This window comes from Anguilla anguilla, chromosome 14, assembly GCF_013347855.1.
Source record: "Anguilla anguilla isolate fAngAng1 chromosome 14, fAngAng1.pri, whole genome shotgun sequence".
NCBI lineage: Eukaryota > Metazoa > Chordata > Actinopteri > Anguilliformes > Anguillidae > Anguilla > Anguilla anguilla.
The window spans coordinates 17,052,870-17,076,230 of record NC_049214.1 but is presented as its reverse complement, the minus strand read 5'-3'; the positions used below and the strand labels follow the sequence as shown (position 1 = coordinate 17,076,230).

Below are 23,361 nucleotides of genomic sequence, written 5' to 3'. Positions count from 1 at the left end.
ATATATTTTGTCCCAGACCTGAGAATTCATAGCTGGGGCCCTGGCAACAGGAAAATGTGGAAATTTTAATTGCATATATTACCTCCGGGCATTAAGAGAATGTGTGACTCTGGAGTGCCAAGCCTGATAATTAATACTGTAAATGAACAGTGACATCATTTAATTATTATAATTTAGATATGAAAGGTTTGAAGCTTTGAATAATTCTTCCTAAGAATTAATACAACATGTACTGATCAGGTTACTAACTGAATATAGATTTTTTTTTAAAATGCTGCTACAGTTTTAAATGGCATTCTATGCATTCTTCCATTTCACTTCCTAATGACTGACTGAATATAAACCAAAATATGTCCTTGAGCATTACTCCTACTCTCAACCCACAAGAATGACTTTATAACAATGTATTTGTCATAAATTTTATAGAAATCTCTGAACATTTTGGTTCGGTTACTGACATTCCAAGGCATATTTTGTACAATCAAGTTGTAAGCAGGATTTCATTTGAACATTACTTTTCCTCAGTATAATAGCCTACAAACTACCTGCTACCTTAGCCCTGCTTTGCAAACTGATTTTCTTCTGTCCCATCTTTATATCAAATACTGTTGACTTTCCCCACATTTTAGGATTCAGCAGTAGTGCTAAGACATGGCCTTTGTTTCATTTTGATAGTCCACTCGATACCCTGCCCTCGCTTACTTGCAGATATTGATAATTTATGCTTGGCGTGCAGACAGCTTACTCTTCTGCTTCAAAATTGAGGAGCTGGTGTGATGTACGCTAGTTAACATTACCTCTGTACATTGTGTAAGAGTAACCTACCTGTAGTTGACAGGTATTAGCAAATAAGATATTGTGCATTCAAAAAAAGAAAACCTGACAAAATATAAGTTTAAATGCCATGAAGATTGTAGGCCTGTATGTGTGGATTACAAAGAAACTGAAAGCTGTAGTTAAACAAAGCTAGCTAAGAGGATATCTAAGAGGATATAGCAGTCTGACTGTGAGATACTTGTAGCATCCATGAAGGGGCACTGAAAAGGGAGCAGTTGCCTGCTGATGAGCAGGTGACTTCTGACTTCCCAGCTCAGTTTGGACTGCTTCTCCTACTATTATGGTGTGGCTCCCAAATATGTCCTCTTCAAGGGCTCTACTATAGTCTACAGAAAAGATCACTGGAGAATGCTGATTTGTTTCAACAGCATTTTGAGTGAAAAAAACCAAACATCCCCTTTCACATTTTGATGCGCATGGTTGTTTCACAGTGTCTCATCCACCTTACTCTCTTGTAAACAATAGATTGCTATTTGATCCTTGACATGTGTATGGGGTAAGCTGTTAGAAGCACATTAGAATTGGAGGGCTCTTTTCAAAGAATTTGCTGGGTGTTTTTGGGAGTGCACATAATGATGTGACTGTGGAAGGAATGTTCGCATATATGCACACACAGAAGGTAGAGCTACCAAAATGGTGAACAGGTTAGGCACACTCCACACCTCTTGGCTGTGGAGAAAAGCTAGAGGATGGTGTTTTAGTACTTTGCTCATATATAAACAAGAATATGCAAAAGGTGGTCGTCTGTGATCACTAATCACTTTAATTCTCCCCTGCATACTTAATGAACATCTTCGTTGTGTGAACAGAGTCTATTTCAGTGCTCTCACAGTCCACAGAGCTTTGCAGAAAAACTATGAAACATGCTGGACAACATCCCTCCAGGGCTAGGATAGAGCACTCCTGTCAAATGATTTTAAAATTTTTTGCTGAAGAGTGTAGCCAAATGTAGCCACCAGGGGGCACTGTACATATTCCCCTGCTGCTCCTCTTGCTGAGATAGAAGGAATACTAATACAAACGTGAATAAATCAGTCCAAGTCTGCACTGCGCAAACCCCCATCCTAAATGTCAAAAAGGTGAACAAACAAAATGATGGAAAAACACTAGTCACATTATCAGTGTTTTTACACATCTGCAATATTACAAAGAGAAGGGAGGAATCCCCACATAACAATCAGAGAAATAAAATGTTAATAAGCCAAACAAAATGCACAAGCATGCAGTTATGTGGAATATATATGTATATATTCCAGAAACATTTCTGCACTAAGGGAGATTTAAAAATATATATATTTATAATTTCATATGTATATATGAATGGAAGAATATATACTGGATGAGTTATCACATTCAATTTTCAACTGCAAATATATAGTTTCATTTAAAGAATTAAATTTCCACTGCTTTATTTTGATATCATGTGATCAGTAACACTTCTGATTTTGAAATGAACAAATATAGTTGCATATTATGAATTTAGTTTAATTTTGCACCCAGTATCATATTCTCATATATTCACAATACAATTTTTTTTTTTTTAAGTGAATGGACAAGACCCCCCCAGAGCACAAATGGCTGTTACAGGCAATTAGACAGAGAAAGGATGCCAGTTTGTCAGCGCCCCACCAGTGAGCTTGGGCTACCTTAATTTTGACCACTGGTTTGGACTGGGGGAGGGGGCTGTGACAAAAGTATCCATGGTAACGGTACGGTGTGTAACTCATGCTGTGCCACATTTTTCCCCATCCCCGACATATCTTTGCCGAACACTTATCTGACAGCTTCTGTCATGCATCGAAAACCGCAGAATGACAAAGAGGGTGGGTGGCACGGAGTATTCGCTTAACATGCGGCTTTTCTAATGAACAGGATAACTCTCCCTAAAAGCGTGCATGTGAGTGCTTCAGCTGCAGAACACAAGAGTTGGAGGCTCCTTAAATACCTTCAGCTTCTTTTGACATGTACAGGGAAAGCTTGGTTCCATAGGGGATCCTAATAGAATCTGATATTTAAAAGAAAACACAACAGAAACAAATAGTATGTATAAGAAACATCAAATGCACAGTGTGGCATAAAGCACATTTTATCACATGAACGTCTTCACAGAGAATCTCTCTATAGTGATATTGATGACCATTGTAGATGGCCTTATCCATATTGTTGACTTTTGCTTCCTACATATACCAGAGACTTTGAACACAGCCGGGCTTTTCCAGAATTGTCAGGGATACTTGTTGAGGGATACATCAGAGTTCCATTTTGGATTTGAGCCCATGGTCATCGCGTCCTTTATCGCAATTACAACCCCATTCAAAACACTTCATTGTCTTTTTTGCTTTCGATACCTTTCTCAGGGGGTCTGAAGTGTTACTAATAAAAACCTTTGTCCTGGGTGCCATACTTAGGGCCACACGTTTCTCCTGACTGTGTGACGTGGGAAACGTTTAGCCTGTACTTCTGTTCTTGGCATCAGGGCGTCACTGCAGGCTCTCTAATTGCTGTCATCAGCGGTAAGCAGTCAAAGGCACGCTGCTAAATGTACAATTAAGGACCAACTGAAGATCCTGTTGGTGCAAGGGCACACATCTAATTGAGTTTAATTATTTGAGATGAAGCATCACAATGCCTTGATTGCTTAACAAGTGGCTTTAGAAAATCCTGCATTGGCATCTTGTTGTTGGAGGATAGAATTATAGTTTAAAAAAGAAGGAAAAAACCCACTGTTCTAGTTTGTTTACAGAATGTACTATGTAATACCCACTTGTTGCAATAAAACACATTGTTTCTTACTAGTTTATACTAGTTTAAGTTGTCCTACATTAGTTCCTCAAATGTATTTCATATCAACAGTCCTTGCTTTCATCATGAATCCATGGTCCAACCATTATACCATGCTGCTACCTTTCATCACAGTTTATGATGTAAGATTTCACAGTATCAGGTACTGTGTAGCAACAGTCAAACCCAACATAAAACATTCCATAAATTAAATTCTCTTAAATTCATCAGGTTTTGTAATATTGTCTAGGTGTGTGCAATTCAAACAGTGAATTAATTAACAGCCAGAGAAAAGGAGCATGGCACATTCATCCAGCATTAACTGCAGAACAGCACTCGGATACAGAGGTTCATCTGTGGGATGTGTTTTTCTGTAGAATTTGGTACACAATGCTTGTTAATATTAGTGAAATTACAATAACTATGCAATAATGATGCAGATTTCACTTGAAAAAATATTATTGCGATACGCAGATCCAGTAAAGAAACCTTTGTCTACTGAGCAGTCAGCAACGTGACATTCATGTGGACTGTTAAAGTGCATTAGCAATTCACAACATCAGTTCACATTGTAAATGGCTAAGGTCAAGGGACAACCTTCACTCCAATGTGAACTTGAAGAGAATCCCCTGTGAGTGAATCACTAGGCAGGGATATGGAGTAAGGAGGGGGGAGCGGGGGTTTTGGAGAGAGACTCCAACCCTATTCTGAATCTGTAAATGGTATATCCCTATCCTATTTGGTTGCAGCAACTGGGCTAATAACATTGATCGCCTATAACAATAATCTACAATAATACCATTACAAATTTGTTTTGGATATAATCCATTAGGCCTTTAGGGGTCAAACCTGATATCTGATGTCACGTGTAATGATACTGGTTTTTCTGGTATTCAACCTAACTTACTGTATATCTAAACAGTAGTGTTATATCTACCTTTATTTACTGCGAGAGGCAACCATGACTAGGGTGGTACAGGTAGAATTCCATCCATCAGTAGTCAGATGTAGGGGGAATTAGGTGAAATACAGGTAAGAACTGGTGTCATAACACCACTACTGGCAAGCACCATTACATTTTAAATTACTGATTGTTCTATAATTTTCACATTAAGTTTCACATGATTGATTTCTTTTCCCCTCTCTACTGCAAATTGCAAATTAAGATGCAAGAGCAACGTCGGTCAGTAGAGAACACTGCCCCCTACTGACCCAAAGCTACTTCTGGTTAATGACAAATAAGACGTAACTGATAAGTCCTTCTCTCAAAGGGGTATACTGTTTGTGTAGTTTTGTGTTATGCTTAACCTGACACAAACATAAATGTGTTCATATAAAGTAAAATAATATTTAAAAATAAAAATGCACAGTGGGAGGTTTCCCAACCACTTTTGCAGTCAGTCAAAAATGTAACCACTGACCAAAACGGCCTGTTTTAGGACCTGCATGTCAATGCATAAAAGGATATTTTGGAACATCACCATTTTAATGCTGAAATGAGACTTTACATTACAGTGATATCCAGAGCGACTTACAAAAGTTAAACCCCTTAACAAGTCTTAAGTCTTATCTTCAGCAGGTAGAGTGTGTTGCATGATGTGATGGAAGCCAATTTGCCTCTACTGTGGCACTGTTGTCTTCCTCTCTGGCGTAAACGCTTGGCTCTATACTTTATACTGTGGCATCAGCAGAAACCCACACCAAACCAAAGCCCATGCATTCTCCAGATGGACTTGTTTGTTTTCCACAAAACTATCCCATCCTGCTCCCGGCTCCATCCCAATTCATCGAGTGAACCTGTCCCCAGCAAGCAGCTGTCTCCTAATGACTCAAGGAGAGTAAATTACAGGGCCGTATGTTTCTCATCCATCCTGATGCTGAGTGAGGGGTACTGCACCCCCCTCCCCAGGAGAAAGAAAGGCAACTGTGTCTGGATCCCAGTGTCAATGGTGGGAATATTCAGGAGGTTTGCTGACAAAACGCAGAACCTGCAGTACTATCCCATGTGTCCAGGCAAACATGCTGGTCAGTATTGCTTCCTCTTCCTCTGTTTGCTCTCTGAGATATAAATTTCTACTTCTATGGATGAAAGTAGTAGTACTACACAATTGCATAAGTTCTTAAACAGTAGGTGAAAATGTACCAAGTAAGATAGAATATAAAAATAAATGACTGCGGGGAGCTATGAACATAGATGGATACAAATGGCAAGAACACTGAAAAAAGACATTGTGGAACTTTATTTTACATCTTTCTATTTCTAATGCTGCTTGCTTTAAGAAACACTAATAAAAAAATAAAAAAACAGTACTAATAAAACACCATAATAAAACAGAGGACATACTTAAAAGTATAGAGGAAGGAAGCCAAATACGACTTTTAACAGGGGATACAGTCTACACCTATAATTATATCAGTAGGCTTATAGTTCCCGCCAATTATGAATCTTCATATTTTGCAATTGGCAGTTTGGGCATTGGGCAGAGGCTTTAAGCCAAAGTGACTTGAAGAACACTTTCAGCGAGCGATGTGACATTTCCCCTGCTTTAGAACAGTTTTCTCCATTATGGGGGAGGAGGGGCAACCCTTTCAAGGGTCTCTATATAGGAGTGAACTTGAGATCAAAAGCACAGAAATACCTGGTATTTGAGTGCTCGTGCAGTTTGTTCAGTTTTATATTTGAAGCTGCAGTGTACCCCTGCATTCAAAGCAGCACAGTCTTCGAGCAGTAAGTATAGAAGTACTCTGCCATTGCACTAGTCTGAAGGGTATGGGATTTATTATGCATTCTGCATTTCATGAACAACATTTGCATAACTAACTTATGATATGTTCGCGCAAATGGCTATTTACCAAAGATACTCAGGTTAAGCACTTCTTCATGTGTAAAGCAGCAGTCTCACATACAAGTGGAATCAAACATATCTTGATTTACAAGCCCAGCACCTTACCCGAACTACTGACCATTATACATGCCCTTTGAGTTTGTTTCTTGTCTGATTAATAAAGGTATGGGTCTTACCATCACCAAGGGGTGAGGGAAAGACTGGCATCTCATAACCGGTTGGCGTTTGGGGGGAGCTGTGGGAGCTGGTATCTCTGGAGCTACTGTTGGATGCAGCATTGACCGGTGCGGAGGACACAAAGTAGATATCAGACTGTAAGGGGAGAGAGCGAGTGTAAATAATATAAACATATTAAAGTCTGCATATCAAAAATGCATAACCACATATGCCTCAAACAGCACTAATGCAGTACGGGGGTACACTTTTGTACTCTATCTGTGTACTATAGCACTAAGATGCATGCTTTTGCTGTATCCGGGTGTGTACCAACACCCGGTTGTACTGTACTGCTCTGTACCATAGTATTAAGACATGTTTTTGTTATATATCTATGTACTACAGTACTAAGCCACATATTTGTACTGCATCTGTGTGGATGACATTACTAAGATGCATGCCTGTGTTGTTACTGTGTATACTATGGTATTAAGATGAATGATAGTACTATATACAGTATATGTGTACTATAGTACTAAGACATACTCTTGTGCTGTAGCTGTGTGCACTGCAGCATTAGGAGACATGCATGCGCCAGTATGCACTGCAGGGTCACCCACCCTGGACGCAGTCAGCTGCAGCTCTGGCACCACTGCAGTGTACACCAGGTTCCCGTTGACCACCAGCCGGATCTCTATGGAGTCTGTGGTGAAGGCCAGGATGTAGGGAAAGGCGCACACTGGGAAATATAAACAGTGTTCAGAGCTATATATGTGGACTGTATGATTCAAGCATCAAACAGGATAAAACATGTAGCACCTTGTAAATTCCATAGCCACTTTCATCCAAAGACTTGCAACCTTTTATCAACAAGGGAACATCGAGGTATGAAATCTTAGAGATAAGAATCTGAGTTCCATAATAAAAAAAATAAGACTGGAGTAATACAGCAACTATTCCAAAATGTTACAAAAATTAATATTGGGACACTTTGCCCTTCATTTTAAAATGTTATGAACATTTCAGAGTTCTGAATGAGACATTTGTATCTTTGAGGTTTTGCTGCAATCTGCTGTTATATTAGAAAATTTGTTTTCATGAAGTTGCTCTGTAATAGTTTTGCTCAGTGATAGTATGAACAATATTTAATTTAAAAAGGCACGATAGTTGAATACATATAAACATCACAAATACAGTGCCATTGGTTGTTTTAAAAAAATTAACCATGATTTTAATATTTGAATTTGACCTCCTTTGGGTTTCAGCATGTTTAGGAACAACCCATGGTAACCTTTTATCTGCATCAACTGCCAATGATATACAGCTGCTAAATTCATTATTTGTGCCTCAAATTGTGCCACTTTTTCCCCACTTGTTTTGTTGCATAAAATTGATTCTTCAGATCAAGATGGCCAGTCGGTAACATATTTTAAAACAGAAGGGGGAGGATCATTAGGGCAAAAACTGGAGATCTGGTTATTTCCTGCTGCGCAAATGTCCAGTAACCCACACCCTGTTTGTTACCATAGCAACCAGGGACTGGGACGGGTTACAGTTACATGGTTACATACCGATGGCATTGGGCATCTGGTTCCAGCTGAAGTGAAAGTCTGAAGTGCTTGACTGGATCATGGGTGTGGCTCCATTGAATGGACAGACCTTCTTATAGTAGCAGATATCTGTTTTGTGATTGGGCAAAATAGTTAAGTATGCACTTAATGCAGAGCAATGTATCTGCATTTGCCCATTTGAAAAAGATGGATACAAAGAGCTGAATAATAATTCACGGAATTACAATACATTCACTTAGTCATATTTAATAAAAATATCATTATTTTCTAAATATAAATCTCAGCCTAATGTATTTAATAACCATTTTTGACAAAACATGTTGCTCTGGGATGAATATATATATATAGGCCTATATAAAACAACCAAATTAAAACAACCACAATTAAATTCTTGCCAATGTATTTTCATTCTAAGACAGTCATGACATTTGTTGTCAATACCTGGATACAGTATTCCGTACAGACCCTGCAGACTGACTGTTATTAATAATGACATTGGCATTGTGATGTAAAACAGTCTCTGGTCTTCCTCTGATAGCCCCCAACCGGTAGAGGAGATAACACAGACAACATACAGCCGGCTCAAACGTGGGCCAAGGCCTTCTACTTATCAGAAAATTAGCCTATTCTCTCATCTGTCCATGATGAAGGACTGTTTCAGGACACTGAGCATCACATAACAGCTTTCATACACCCACCAGCTGATTCTAAAAGGTCTATTTTCAATTGTTGCTTCACACCTTGTGCAGTGTCAATCCTTACGTGATAGCTATAGAAAATCTGGTGGGTGGAACCCAGTAATTTTGGTTAAAGGAAAAAAAAAATTGGTGAGAGTTAGATACTCACAGTTGTAACACAACAAAAGACCTGCCTCTCCATCTTCGTACACATCTATGGCTGCCACAAAATTAACCTGGATAGGACACAACAACATAACAAAAACATTAACGGTCTGTCATCTGTAAAAGTAGAGGGCTCACAAGCAGAAGTGAAATTGCATCGGAAGTGAACAAGTAGTCAATCGCAATTTCGCATACAAGCAATGTAGTTAAGCAGGGGTCACTTTGATGATGTAGCAATGGTAATGTTATTGCACCACTGTGCAATTCTTCCATCACAATGGGCTGCCTTCTTGAGGGCTCGTTCGTACACTGTGTCCCCTGGTTGTCACGGTGAGCTTTGTATGGGCTCAGCGACGGTGCTGGACTAGCACTCACCCTATTGGCGTCCACATGGTGCAGCCGGTAAGCCTCTCCGGTGCTCTCATTGATGAGGTCAAACTGGTGTTTGTAGGCCACACAGATCATGTTGTCATTCTCTCCCGTGGGACCGTCCACCAGTGCCATGACAACAGGGGGGTCACATAAACAGATCTCCTGCATGACAGGCAATGGGAGTGATCACAGGAGGAATGTGCTCAGGCTTATACATGCACTAATAAAGAGAAAAGGGATCCTTACCCTCCTGTATTTAGTTTCACAGCAACTGCATTAGTGTTTCCACTGACAATGATTGTCAATACAATCATTCAGCTGCACAATCATTCTGCCTCAAAGACAGATTCTGATCTTCCACTGCTGACAGATTTACCTAGATGGTCTCATTCTCACTTGATTGCTGTTTTCAATAATCAAGCAAACGTAATCACCCTTAAAGTTCGAGTGCTTAGCCCTACGCAGCAGTGTACTCCTGTCTGCCTGTTTCGGGGGTGGGGGGGTGAAATGCAGTCAGAGCATTCAGGATTAGGAGAGGGCTGAAATGTAATTAGAGTAACCTGTGGGTGTGGGGCATGAGGGGATCTTACAGTGGGGGGTGGGTTTGATGTTGGGAGGGTCTTAAAGGGAGGCTAAGCCCGCACTTGTGCTTACCCTTATGTACTGGAACTCTTCCACGGGTGATTCGGGGGGCCCGGTCACCATGGAGACAGCGCTCAGGCAGTCCAGCCGTGGCTGCTTCCTGGTGATGAGGAGAAGCTTGTTGCGAATGGCCGCCACAATGCGCAGCTCTACACCATGGTGGGTGTTGATGGAATACAAATGGCAGCCTGCAGAGAGAGACAGACAGAGTGTTCAGTGTGTGTGGCCCTTTGCTGTGAATTTGAATTTTCCTCGCATCTTTTACACAGCTACATTTCTCAGCCCATTTCCACATTCATGGGTGTTCAATGTACTGTCCGACGCTTTAGCCACAGAACCGAGGGTTTTCCGGTCTTGTGCTCACAAAAAAATGACAAGAATAATTTGTATGAGAAAAAAAAAAACTCCAGGAGAAAACTGCAAGTAAGAATTAGAGGATGTTTACAAGCTTTTGTAGACATGAACGATCGCCCCCTCCCTCGCTGCTTCTTTGAGCTCATTCATCCTCTTTTTTTATAGCCTCTCCTCCCGAAATCGCCTGCTGTGCTTGGCCTTTCAATCTCAGGCAGGGCAGTATTCTGAGTTGGGATTTATTCCCCTGCTTTCATGTGAGGTTTAACCCCCTCGCTCCTCTCCCCCATGCTGCCTGCGTCAGATATCCCTGCGGTGTTATCACACGGCCAGCTCGCCCCACTCCAGCCCTATGGCCCACTCTTCATTATCTATGCTGACATCTGTGAACCCGCTGGTGCTGCGTCTCCCACAAAGGCTCAGCTGTGAGGTGAGGGAGGGAGAGTGAGAGGGAGAGAGTGACAGTGAAGGTGAGAGAGAGAGAGAGAGAGAGAGAGACAGAGAAAAAGAGTGACCGAGAAACCCTTTTCACATGTGCAGGCATACCCCAAAATGTCGTAGAACTTAAAATATAACAGTTTAGGCGTCAAGTGTGAATGGCAGGCAGGATCAGCATTCCTCAAAGATTGCTCTGGCAGTCTGCTGACTCAAGATGTTCTGTTTTGTTGTTTGTTGAGCAATGCCATAACAGTAATTCATAAAACATGCTAAACATGTTTCCCCAAGATTTCCATCCAGCTATGTTGTCTCTTACTACTGTAAAATTTTTTGAAAGTAAACAGAGCACACAAACCAAATAAATATACCTTACTAACTTTCCTATAGGTGTACGTGTACATTAAAACGTGGCAGAATGTTAACTGTTACTCTTCAGTAATGAGCTACTTGTCAAATCCTAAATGAACAAAATCATACCCTGTCGGAACTGCACGTCTCGACTGTACTCTTGACCCGCTTCCATCCCTTTGTTAGCTCTTTTTGAGAAGCTGACAGCTGCTTGTTCAGGCAACAATTACTGGCTCTGTCATGTGCGATTGCTATAAACCCATTAAAATAATGGACAGTCGTTGGTTGTAAGAGAAGCCACTAACATTGCCAGAAAAGAGACAGGGACAGGGACAGAGACAGGTGGGGCTGAATGTCTATGCAAAACAGCTTAACAGGACAGGAACAGGATGGAATAGAGGTGCTTCTGGACAGAGCCAGACGGGTCTCTACAACATGAGAGGACAGCCAGAGACAGACTGGTCACTGTGACAGGAGAGGTCAGCCAGAGCCAGACTGGTCACTGTGACAGGAGAGGTCAGCCAGAGCCAGACTGGTCACTGCGACAGGAGAGGTCAGCCAGAGCCAGACTGGTCACTGCGACAGGAGAGGCCAGCCAGAGCCAGACTGGTCACTGCGGCAGGAGAGGTCAGCCAGATCCAGTCTGGGCTGTACTGATGAGGACAGGGTAGGGAACGAGGAGGCCCATCTTTGCTGCTGTGAAACTCAAACAGATCGATGCTCCTCTCTGCTTCAATGAGCCGGCAGGCTGTCTGGAGCCATGCCAGTTTGGGTGCCCTGAGGACTGCCCAGGGAGGGTGAAGGGGGGGATACTGCCATGAAATCAATCTCTCCGTTTAAGCAGGTAGGGTGCCGCTGTAGTCTCCTGTCAAGAGACCACGGACGAGGGCTTCCCAATTTAAACCAAAATGCAGGAACAGATGGAGCTTATCTGTACCAGATAACTGGAAAATGAAAAATACATGAATGCAGAATTAACAAGAGGTGAAAGGCACTGCTGAATTGCCTAAACAAAGACTCGGGGCCATATTTACTAAGGATTTGTGGGGCGCTAATAGACGCTAATGAGACGAAGAGGCGTTTATTCATATTTATTGTTTGTCCAAGTTGCCGCACTGGAGGTTTTCAGTGGAAAGATGAGAGAAAAGTAACATCCCTAAAATGGTGATGGAGATGGTTGGCTTAGGTATGAAATCAGACATTGTGAAATATTAAAGCTGTGCTCTGAAGTTTTCACTAATGAGACATGTTAACATTATCACTGCACATTTAAAGTTTGCGAGGTCTATCCATAAAACCAAACTTCACCAGAGATAGAGTGGTACGAGGAGGTGCCTGCCTGCACCAGAAATGTGGTGGAACACTTTGGGCGTCATTAACAGCTGTTTCTGTTGTATGGGCTGTACCGGTGGAGGCGTCTTGCACTGCCCCTGCCCACAGAAAGAGGCGCAGGTGTCTGTGGTCTGCTGTACGCCCCACAATACTGCGGTGCGCAACAGAATGGCAGTGGAACTGTTTGGAGTGGAGGGAGAGGAGGAGAACGGGGCTCCTGAACCCATGTGCACGGGGGATTGGAGACAGAAGCTCTGATTTGCAATTTTTTCTCATGCACATTGTTTGCGTTTTTCACCTTAGTTTTTCCTCTGCTAAAATAAGTCCAATTTAATGGAAGTAGAAATAATTGTCTGTGGGCAGTAGTTTCCATAAATGAGCCCTTCTGCTTCTGCTTCTGCTGCTATGCTGCAGCTAATAATGTATTTCAGGGTCCAATTCCACTATTAGCTTCAACACAGCTGGAGAAGCAGAAGGGCCAGTTTGAGGAAGCTACTACCCATAGACAGCTATTACAGAATGATGCAATTTTGGTGAACCATCCTTTTAGTTAATGATCTTTTTATATGCCATCTTTTCTTTGGTGAATCACCTGATGTCTTGTCAATGTTTTTTAAAGTGAATTATAGATCTTTTCACTTTGCTGACAGTATTTATTTTAGCTGTAATTTCCTCCCATACAGTTTTTCTTCTCGCTGGAACAACTCCTGTCATACATTGTATTTCATTGAACTTGCTGCAGCTGTGCTCAGATACATTACCAGTCTTAATAAATACCCTGCTAATTTTAAAATATGCGCCAACGCAACTTGCGGCATGCTTAGGAAATACAGCCCTTGGGGTACATATCACCAAATATTTCCTGCTCACCCTTTTTAAGGTTTTGTGCTTCATTGTGCCATTGAATATGGTGTCTATTTGTGACACAAGTCACTACCATACAGTCCAGACACACTCAAAACAAATGCGGTAAAAGGGTAAATGCATACAACAAAACACCCTCCTTGCCTTTTGTTTTTTCGAGTTTGTTTTCTCTGCTGTCGTACTTGCTGCGGATTAGCTGCTTCTCCTCTAAGCCTCTCTTGAGCGTGCTCAGTCTGTAGACATAGAGACGGGCATCTTTGCCTGTCAGGGTGGAAAAGAAGGATGCAAGAGAAGAAATCATTACCACAGACCAATGCTATAAGAGCAACCACAATTTTCACAGCTATATTTTTATTGGTAGAAAGTTGGCTGTAATGATATTTTATTACTATTGGTCACAAAATAAAAGATATAATTATTTTTGCCTGAGAGGAGTGAGAGCATTCAACAATGATGCTGATATTAGCAATGAACTGACTCTGTGTTAATGTATGGCACATATGACATCCAAAATACAAAGAACACAATTTTAATTTAGGCGGATTATTCTTTATAGAATATTTTGATTACCTTCAAAGCAAGACAATCATTTTTACTATGTGTATGTTGAAAAATAGGTTTGGACCTATGTTCTGCCAATTTACAATATATTCTACCATGTACGCAAAACATTACATAAGTGAGGGTGGCAATATTAGCGTCACAGTATGTCCTTTTCTACACGGGGTTTCTGAGCTGTAAAGTGTGCCTGTTATGCCTGAATGTATGCTCAGACCCCAGAGAGAGGGATTGTGCTGCTTGTAGCCGTGTAACAGAGGTGGAGAAGCAGATTCCTGCAGACTGGGCGTCGGCAGGCAGTCTGCCAGCACTAATGAATGCAGTTCACCAGGCCAGGCAGAGCAGCGAGGGAGGCGCACTCTCTCCCCCTCCCCCTACGCTCCTCTCTTCTCTCCCTCGCTCTCTGCTGTCTACCCCTCCTATCTCTGTGTGCGGTCAGCATGGTGCTGACCGCATTCGCTCCACAGGAAGTGCATTTCCATAGGTCACTCCAGTCTTGCGGGGCTTTGGCTACTTCCAGGATACTGGGGAAAAATGGATGCTCTCGCTGGAGTTACTGATTTGCTGGGGAGAAGTAAACACCTTGAAATTAACTTCATTGTGGGAGCGCTTTGTTTCTTTATTCAACCGTTATTCTGGCTTGTGAATAGAAAAGCATACAGTACCAACAAGGAAGAACAACAGAGTAAACCCAGACGACCCTAAGCCCTGACAAAGCCTCCAATATTATGTGTAATTCTCATATGTGCACCCCTGCGTGTGTGTGTGTGTATATGCATGTGAGTGTGTGTGTGTGTGTGTGTGTGTGTGTACTGCAGCATGGAGGAATAATTTGGTGTGTTAGGTAGTGAGAGCTGCTTTGATGACTATAACAGCATTTTATAGATTGGCCTGACAGGGTTTTAAAATCGAGACATCTCCACTGTAAGTAATTATCTGCTCCGCCAATCTCACCGAGTGTAGCGAGGGGCCAATTACCACTGGCCTATCTCCATAATATTTACCTTTCAGAGCACTAAGAGACTGCTGGTGGACTGACCCTTCTGTGCAGACTAGGGGATCTACTGGTCAAATGATCTCTTTTAAAAGGATACTCCATATGTGTGAGAATATGGCAATTATCACACCGTGTACACCATTACATCAGGAATAGTAACATGGAAGCTAGCAGAAAAGAAATTCAGGATTTCAAATAGGATTGGACAAAACATATTATAAATTGAAAATGGGAATGTATACAGTACAGGCCAAATGTATTAGGCCACTAAAAAAAAACTTTAGGTAGAGAAAAATTCAGTTAATAAATGCACATTTATTGAATAATAAACCAAAGCATAAACTTTCCCCCATTTTTAAAATTCCCTGTGAGGAATTGTACAGAAGGTTAAGATTTCCAGGTGCAGTGTTCAGTACAAACTCAGAAGGGTCCAGCTGATGGGCAGTAATGTTAACAGGAGAAGGCTAGGAATTAGATCAGAGGCAGAAGACAAATATCTTGTCTAGCAAAAGAACCCGTCATAAAACTGCACCACAACTACTGGAAGAACTCAATGCGAATAGAGAGAAACCAGTTTCCCTGACTACAGTGAAACGGCGTCCACGATCTGCTGGTCTAAAAGGATGTGGATCTTCCCTGGTTTCATTTTGTCTAATAGAACTTCAAAATACTGTTGTCATTATTTGTTAGTTATTAGTTTAAGCTATTTAGATACAGATTTAATGGGAAATTAAAACAGACTCATAATAAACATTTAGACAATGTTCTAATTCTGATGGAAGAAAATTTGAACAAATAAAAATGAATTTCTCTTATTTATGAGATTTGTTCTGACTCAATTTTTGAAAAAAAAAGTGACAGCCCAACTCTGCGCCTCCCACAAAAGAATGTCTTGTGAGAAGCATCTGATTAGTATATCACTATCCTCGTCTATCACTACAGCAATAGACTACCGAAATTGGCAATACGCCCTGTGCAATGTACATGGCTCTTAAAGGGAAAGAAAAGAGGTCATTTGATTGCCTATTAATAAATTCAGCTGCACCACGCCCACTGATAATATATTCAGTATGACCCAGTCTTGTTTCCAGGTGCGCCATGCGTCTTGCACAGTGTGCTCCTTGCCTCTGGTCCAGAGAATACAAACATTCACTAGCCACGCCCAGTGTGCCCATGTGCCACGTCACTGACTTATTTGTCAGGTGTGTGAAATTGCTTTCAGGGGCTTTTTGCCTTCAGTCTTAAATTCAGCAAGTCAAAGACATGATCAGTTGAATTGAGGTCAGGTGATTGACTTGGCCATTCAAGAACATTCCAGTTTTTGGCCCTGAAAAACTCCTTGTTTTCTTTGGTTTAGGGTCATTGTCCTGATGCAAGGTGAAGTGCCACCCAATATGTTTTGAGGCAACTGGTTGGATCTGAGTAGATAAGATGTTTCTGTACACATCAGACTTCATCCTCTTGCTACTGTCAGCATTAACATAATCAATAAAGACAAGTGAGCCAGTTCCAGTGGCAACTATACATGCCCAAGCCATAACTCTACCACAGAAGAGGCAGTATGCTTTGTGTCAGTTCCTTTCTTTCTCCTCACTTTCCTCTTTCCTTCACTTTAATCATCAGATTAATACTTGGCTCATCTGTCCATAATACTCCAGAAATGTACAGATTTCTTTGTAATTTTTTAGAGAACTATAACCTGGCCATTCTGTTCTTGTGGCAAACAGTTGTTTGCAGTAAACCCTCTGAGGTTAACATGGTGTAGTCTTCTCTTTATGGTAGTCTTTGACACATGTTGTTAATCTGTTTTGATAGATGAAAAGTGGTATTTCCTCACAAATGAACGTATTCTTCGGCCATCCACTACAGTGGTCTTCCATCGTCTACCAGGTCATTTGCTACTGCTGAGTTCACCAGCGTGTTCTTGCTTATTAACAATGAACCAATCAGTTGTTTTGGCTGTGTCACAGATCTATTTATTCTCATTTTTCAGCGTTATGATGACCTGCTTTCCTGTCATCGACACTTCTTTGGTCCTCATGTTGAGCGACAACAGTACAAAACCAAATGCAACGTCCACACCTAGAATCACCTCCAGACCTTTTTTGTCTTTCTTTTGCATAAACTAATGACACAACAACACACAACTGGCCAAGAAACAGTTCAGCAGCCAACTGTTAAATTACTTCTGGTCCCTTAAAGTGGGGAAGACTATGAATAAAAAGGGTTGTAATTCCTACAAGGATCTCCCAACATTGATGTAAATATGCTCAAAGTTGACAGTCTGCCCTTAACCTCACATTCATTGTTGCTTGTCAAACCTCATGTTCTGGAGTACAGAGCCAAAGCAACAAAACTCGTCGCCTTCCAAATATATTTATGGACTGCACTGTGTACTCAGAGACTGTGCTTCAGACTAGGTCACAATAATATATTTATTTACCTTGTAGAAAGGTAGCTTACATAAAAAGGAGTATAACTAGAAATGACAATGCGCAATATGAATGTATGATAAAGTTTGACAATAAAAAGCCTACTCATGTTGCCAAAGCATATGCTGACAATAGTTGGCGTAAATGACAGCTGTGTTAGTCACCCTGGACATACTGTAGGCGTTTCACCCAACAATGGTTATTCATCATGCAGTTTTGTATGGGTGAGGAAATTGGTCTACACTTGGAGGCAATTCAAATGCAGATAAAGTGTGTGTTTGGCTCACCTTTGTCAGCCCTAGTAATTAGGAGATCCTGAGGTTCGAGAACATGCATCTGTTTGACCACCATGGTTTTATCAAACACTTGCACAGGCACCGTCTGTGTATCTGTAAGAAAAAGAATATAAATCATCAGACAGAACCAATCCTTGAATGTGCCAAGTTGTACAATCATACAGGATGATGTCATGTCTTTCAATGTAAACATACTATATCTAAGGCTGCATATACTGGAACTGTCATTTTATAAGATAGTAGATGGATGTTTGTTGGCAGAAGTGGTCATTTTTGTCTTCAAGTTTCATGTCATGTCAGTTTTGTTCCTCTTAAAAATGGCTTACTTTTTATTTTAATTTAGGTCTTGGGCCTTTGTTTACACACAGCGGAGCAAAAAACTATAGGATTACTTGATCTCTGGCTCCAAGCATCATGCTAAAAAGTATATTGCGTTAATTTATCATGGAAAATGTTATATTCTTCCAAGAAATGAGTCATCAAACAGAAGAGTTCTTCAGAAGAACAGAGGATCCAGGTTATAAAAGAATCTATTACACAGCATCAGAAGTGTGCGTGCAAATTGAAGGAACAAATTCGGCTTTAAAACTGGGATCAGTAACACCACACATGCTGGTTACTGATGTGAACAGATGAATCCTGTACTACTTCATTGTTAGTGAGTTTCTCACATCCACTAGCACTGGTAGTGCTTTAAAGCGAGCATTTGAGTCCTGCATAAAAATGAGTTAGGAAATATTAATAATAATAATTGGAAATGTGACAGGAATGTAGTTATGAAAGAGACCATGCATGCACTGCTTCTTGTGGAATTGGGAGAATCATAGAATAAGCTGTGTACCAACCATGACTACTGTAAGTGGGAACAGTCTTGGTTTTTCATCTGTCCAGTGGTCAAGGGTTGTGTAATTAAGCATTATGCACCTAATAATATTCTCTTAAATTTAATATCATTCTATTTAATAGAATATACTCACCAGTGTTTAAATTAGCTGGGTCTGGAGCTGAAATAAAGCAAATAAATCTGTTAATCAGTGTTGAACAAGTGCATTTGGTAATTCTGGGAGGAAATGACTTCTTTTCTATGGTGGACTCTCAGATCTGATATTTGACACCCATAAAATGTAACTTTGTAGTAATGCCCATTGATATACTTTTGAGAGAGAGAGAGAGAGAGAGAAAGAAAAAACAATCATCACAATCCATCAAATTGGCTAGTATATACAGTCGGACTATACGTACTGTATAGAGTATGAAAAATGAACAACATTTTTAAAAGTATTTTTAGATGGTTTTATTAATTCTTAATTAATGTACAGAATTAAGTCATAGTACACAACATGACTTAAGTTGTAGAACGAGTCTTTGATTACAATGACCAAGATATAGTTCTTACCATTTATAGTTGTCAAACTGTAGGTCTTGGAAACTGGAAAAATGGAAACTGTCCCTAATTTTCTTACTGATGGTTTGTGTTTTTTTTCTCAAAAGTACATCAAGGGTCATTACTCCAAAGTTAGATTATGGCTGACAAATATCAGAAAGGTTTGAGAGTTCAAGATTGAAAAGGGACCATTAAAAAAATTATGTAGTAATAATGGATATCAGGATTAAAAACCACTCTCCAATTACCATCCAGCAGCATAACTCCAGCAGCATCTGTGGTGACTAACAAGGACTGACCCCAGGAGTCACTGCACACAATCTCGTATGGAAAACTATTGCAGAAAATCTGGGACTCCCAGGGCTGTAAGGAAAACACAGGCCAGGGAAAATAAGGAACAGAGAGAGAAAGACAAAGATACAGACAGAGAGAATGAAATAAGAAGAGAGACAGTAAGAACACCGGCCTGATTTCTGTCATGGACATTGCATTAGACAGTTCTAAGCTGAGGGTCTGGGTCTGGTTCGGCCTTCCCTCAACGAGAATCAACACTGAAAAGGGGTGTGGTCTCTTCAACCAATCAACCTTCATTCACTGGGGTTCGACAGCAAACCAACAGGAAAGCAGCAAGGCCATTGTGTTAACTGTGCCCTTTGAGGTCAGGTGCTGCCCAGGGTACTATATGCTGCTGCCCCTGTGAATGGTATACTAAACTGGTTTCCAGGTTCCCAGCAAAATCAATGCTATATTTCTTTTGGTTTATACAACTACTGAATCACAGTGGAACAAGATATGAGCACACCAGCAACAGGGATCAATCAGAATTTGGACATGTCTGTACTTATGAGTATGACCTTAAAATGTACCACTTTTAAGAATGCTGAATCCTTTATTTAATGGAATTGTTATAAACATTACTGTAGCCTGTTTTTAAAATGGACAAATTGAATTTCATAGCTTTGCATCTTAGTTTGAGTGGAATCTCATTAGAGTGTTAATGTATTTTCATTTCAAACAACAGGCTACATCTTGTTTCCAGTGACTCACAGCGCTTCCGAATTGTTTAATGTTAAATGGCAACTCTGTTAATGTACATCTATAAAACATCAGTGCAACTGACGTCTAGTCAGCCAACAGTTGACGAGACATCAGCTTTCAATATAAGTGAGAATTACTCACCTCCCTTCTACACAACCCTGTGGTGACCAGGCTAGTAGGGGCGTCACCTCGCACTATCGTCTTCAGTTTCAGTGCCTGGGCAGTGAGGGAAAGAGTGTTGCAGTCATGTCACTATTTCCTGTTCTGTAATATCTCAGCATGGGGCCATAATAATGTCTATTATTACGCTATGTTCCAAAGAGGGTGGTGAAAACAATGCCATTGACACCAGACATCTATTTCAACACACAGAAGGAGACAGTGGGGACTTGAACATGGGTCAGTTTGGGAGTTTGGTGTACTACCTCGAGTATTCAAAAAAATAATGGGGCTCATACACTTGCATTCATTTACCCTTTCATTTGATTTATTTATTTCATTTTATTCATTTTTGCACATATTTCTTTGACTTTCAGACCTCCAGCATCTGGACCACCTGTCTCCTGCCCATGAACCTGAGGGGTGTGTGATCATACCTTACCTGCCCTATCCTGACAAATTCAGCCTGCCGCGCCTCCTCCTTCTTCCTTGCGGATTTGGGTGACTCAGGTAGGACGTCACTGAATGAGCGTCGATTCAGCATGTTCTGAGGAGAGAAGGGAACCTAAAGATGGAATCAGCAGAGAAATGGGCCTCAGCACAGCCCCAGAAGCAGGGAAGAAGAAAAAACAGCAAAGAAAAGAAGAGAATGAGACCGCATTCAGACAGCGGAGAGGAGAATGAGACAGCAGAGAGGAGAATGAGACAGCATTCATACAGCAGAGAGGAGAATAAGACAGCATTCAGACAGCAGAGAGGAGAATGAGACAGCATTCATACAGCAGAGAGGAGAATAAGACAGCATTCAGACAGCAGAGAGATGAGAATGAGACAGCATTCATACAGCAGAGAGGAGAATAAGACAGCATTCAGACAGCAGAGAGGAGAATGAGACAGCATTCAGACAGCAGAGAGATGAGAATGAGACAGCATTCAGACAGCAGAGAGATGAGAATGAGACAGCATTCAGACAGCAGAGAGGAGAATGAGACAGCATTCATACAGCGGAGATGTGAATGAGCATTCAGACAGTACTGAAATGAGAATGAGGCATCATTCAGACAACAGTGAGATGGCACAGAGACTGTAGACAGAGTAGAATGAGTAGTGAGATGGCAATATATGGAAGATGACGGTGCAACAGAAAGACAACACTAAATTGCAGAGATATAACAGAGAAAGTAGATAGACAACAGCATTGTAAGTGCATAGTACATGGCAAAAGTACAGAGAGAAGCAGCCTGCTGTCCTATTGCCAATATTGTTTTAAAAGCATCAAGGAGAGTAGCGGGTAATGCAGGTTGCCAATATTAAACACGATCTGGGTTTGGAAAATGAATGACCAGGATTTCCCCCCCTTATTTAGCAATAAATTAAATGTTAGGTTGTAGGCATGGAGCTGAATTGAGTTTTCTATTTGGCGGTGCCAAGTGGTGTGGGATCGTGTGCTGATGCATCGTGGGTCCAGCAGGTTAGAGGAAGGCATGATTCCTGCAGCTCAACAGGGGCCAAAAGAGTGCAGGTCCAGAATCTACCTTGTGGAGGTCGGGCATGAGGTCCTGATAAAGTGAGCGGATAAGCATGTCCAGAGTCCGCTGACGTTTCTGAGCAAACGTTGGCGTCTCCAGGGTGGCCTTCTCTCCATTAATTACTGAAAAGGAAGTGGACCAGGCCAGTCATAGAGAAACCATTAATACTTAGTGCTCAACCAGTTCCAGGATCAGTGCAGTTTCCCACTGCATTATGGGCCTATAAACATGATGTCGGAACGGCCAAATGTCACGAGCAACATAAACACAATTTTAAAGTCTATACAGTATTGGTCATTAGTTAGTGACGCATAAATATTTTCCAAACAAAATGGATAAGGAGGGATGGCACACCCCACACAAACACACATTACTTACATTTAACTAACAAAAAGTCCCTGAATTCTTGGTGATCTGTAAACACTGGAGGGGAGGGTAGGGGCGGTCCGAACAGAGGCACACTCTCCTCTGAGAATATCTTCAACCTGTCCCGTGTCATAAAGCAGTCAGTGTTGGACAAGCTCTGTAGTATACAATACAACAAACTGCATATATCCATATATGAGCATCAAATATATACATACCTGTAACTGTCATTCTGGCCGTTGTATCTAACTAAGGCAAAAATATCTATGGGCTCTTTAAGGAAGATTTAATTAATTCAGTGCCAGAAATACACCTGATATAAGTTTTTTTTTTTTTTTGGCTGGATCATATCGCCACATGACAATGTGGTACCAAGACCCAGGCTGTTTGCATTATTTTCCCAAAGCTGAAAGGATACGTGTAAAATGGGATCGGATCATGGACGGTTTAAATGATGAGGAGGCATCATCTCCCTCTTGGAACACTATTGTGACGATGTCATTCCCAATATGCCTTTTCCTCTCCACCTGTGTTCACACATAGAAATGTAAAACAAAACGTTTGACGTACAGAATCTGTCTGTGGGATCAAGCACAACACACACCGACTAAAACGTATTAGTACAAGTGTAAAAATCTCCACAAACGTGAATGAGTAAAATCTGGGTTTATTTCCAGATGTTTTTTTTTCCAGCAAGCACCAATGCTGCTCTTATTTTACCCAGCAATGCTGTGGGTGAGTCAAAAAAAAAATGACACACTTTGAACACAACTGTCTCTCCCAGTATTTCCAGTCAAGATACAAATATGAAAAACATTTATTATAGTATTTTATGGAAGACAAATTGAGAAAATGTCCATTGATAATTTAGACAGAGCTCATATTCCTCAGACAAATAATGTGCACCCAAAATAAAAAAAATAAAAATCAAAGGATTAAATTCTTTTCATATACCCTAGGAAAAAAAGGATTTATTTTTTTGCTTTTTAAAATCCTGAAAAGACTAGGGCACTATCAAACAGAAATGAATTGATGGCTGTGATGAACAAAATGGTGATATAACATGATTAAAGTATAAATATCTGGCCTTCTTGCAAAATGTATCTTAGTGGAGCTACATGATTTAAAAAAAAAAAAACAATAATAAATGTTGAATTTAATAAATCATTGATTTCAAAAAGGCAATGGTTGGAAAAACATTTTCATTAGTGTCACATTTCTG

The 23,361-nt window shown here is 40.8% G+C and overlaps 1 protein-coding gene across 4 annotated transcripts in view; it reads right to left on the bottom strand.

Moving 5' to 3' along the window:
* garnl3 (GTPase activating Rap/RanGAP domain like 3) overlaps positions 1 to 23,361 on the bottom strand; it is a 91,445-nt gene that overhangs the window by 3,696 nt on the left and 64,388 nt on the right. For 3 of the 4 annotated variants that reach the window (XM_035390504.1, XM_035390507.1, XM_035390508.1), the window contains exons 12-28: positions 22,558 to 22,666; positions 22,358 to 22,403; positions 22,152 to 22,258; positions 21,780 to 21,895; positions 20,687 to 20,809; positions 20,227 to 20,301; positions 19,296 to 19,410; positions 18,641 to 18,667; positions 17,655 to 17,756; positions 13,525 to 13,641; positions 10,060 to 10,235; positions 9,409 to 9,567; positions 9,038 to 9,104; positions 8,192 to 8,299; positions 7,241 to 7,359; positions 6,641 to 6,776; positions 2,783 to 2,842 (exon numbers count right to left, since the gene is read on the bottom strand). In XM_035390504.1, coding sequence (XP_035246395.1) covers positions 2,783 to 2,842; positions 6,641 to 6,776; positions 7,241 to 7,359; positions 8,192 to 8,299; positions 9,038 to 9,104; positions 9,409 to 9,567; positions 10,060 to 10,235; positions 13,525 to 13,641; positions 17,655 to 17,756; positions 18,641 to 18,667; positions 19,296 to 19,410; positions 20,227 to 20,301; positions 20,687 to 20,809; positions 21,780 to 21,895; positions 22,152 to 22,258; positions 22,358 to 22,403; positions 22,558 to 22,666 — 1,762 coding nt within the window. The remainder of the gene's footprint in view (positions 1 to 2,782; positions 2,843 to 6,640; positions 6,777 to 7,240; positions 7,360 to 8,191; positions 8,300 to 9,037; positions 9,105 to 9,408; positions 9,568 to 10,059; positions 10,236 to 13,524; positions 13,642 to 17,654; positions 17,757 to 18,640; positions 18,668 to 19,295; positions 19,411 to 20,226; positions 20,302 to 20,686; positions 20,810 to 21,779; positions 21,896 to 22,151; positions 22,259 to 22,357; positions 22,404 to 22,557; positions 22,667 to 23,361) is intronic. The other variant, XM_035390506.1, reaches the window with a different exon arrangement.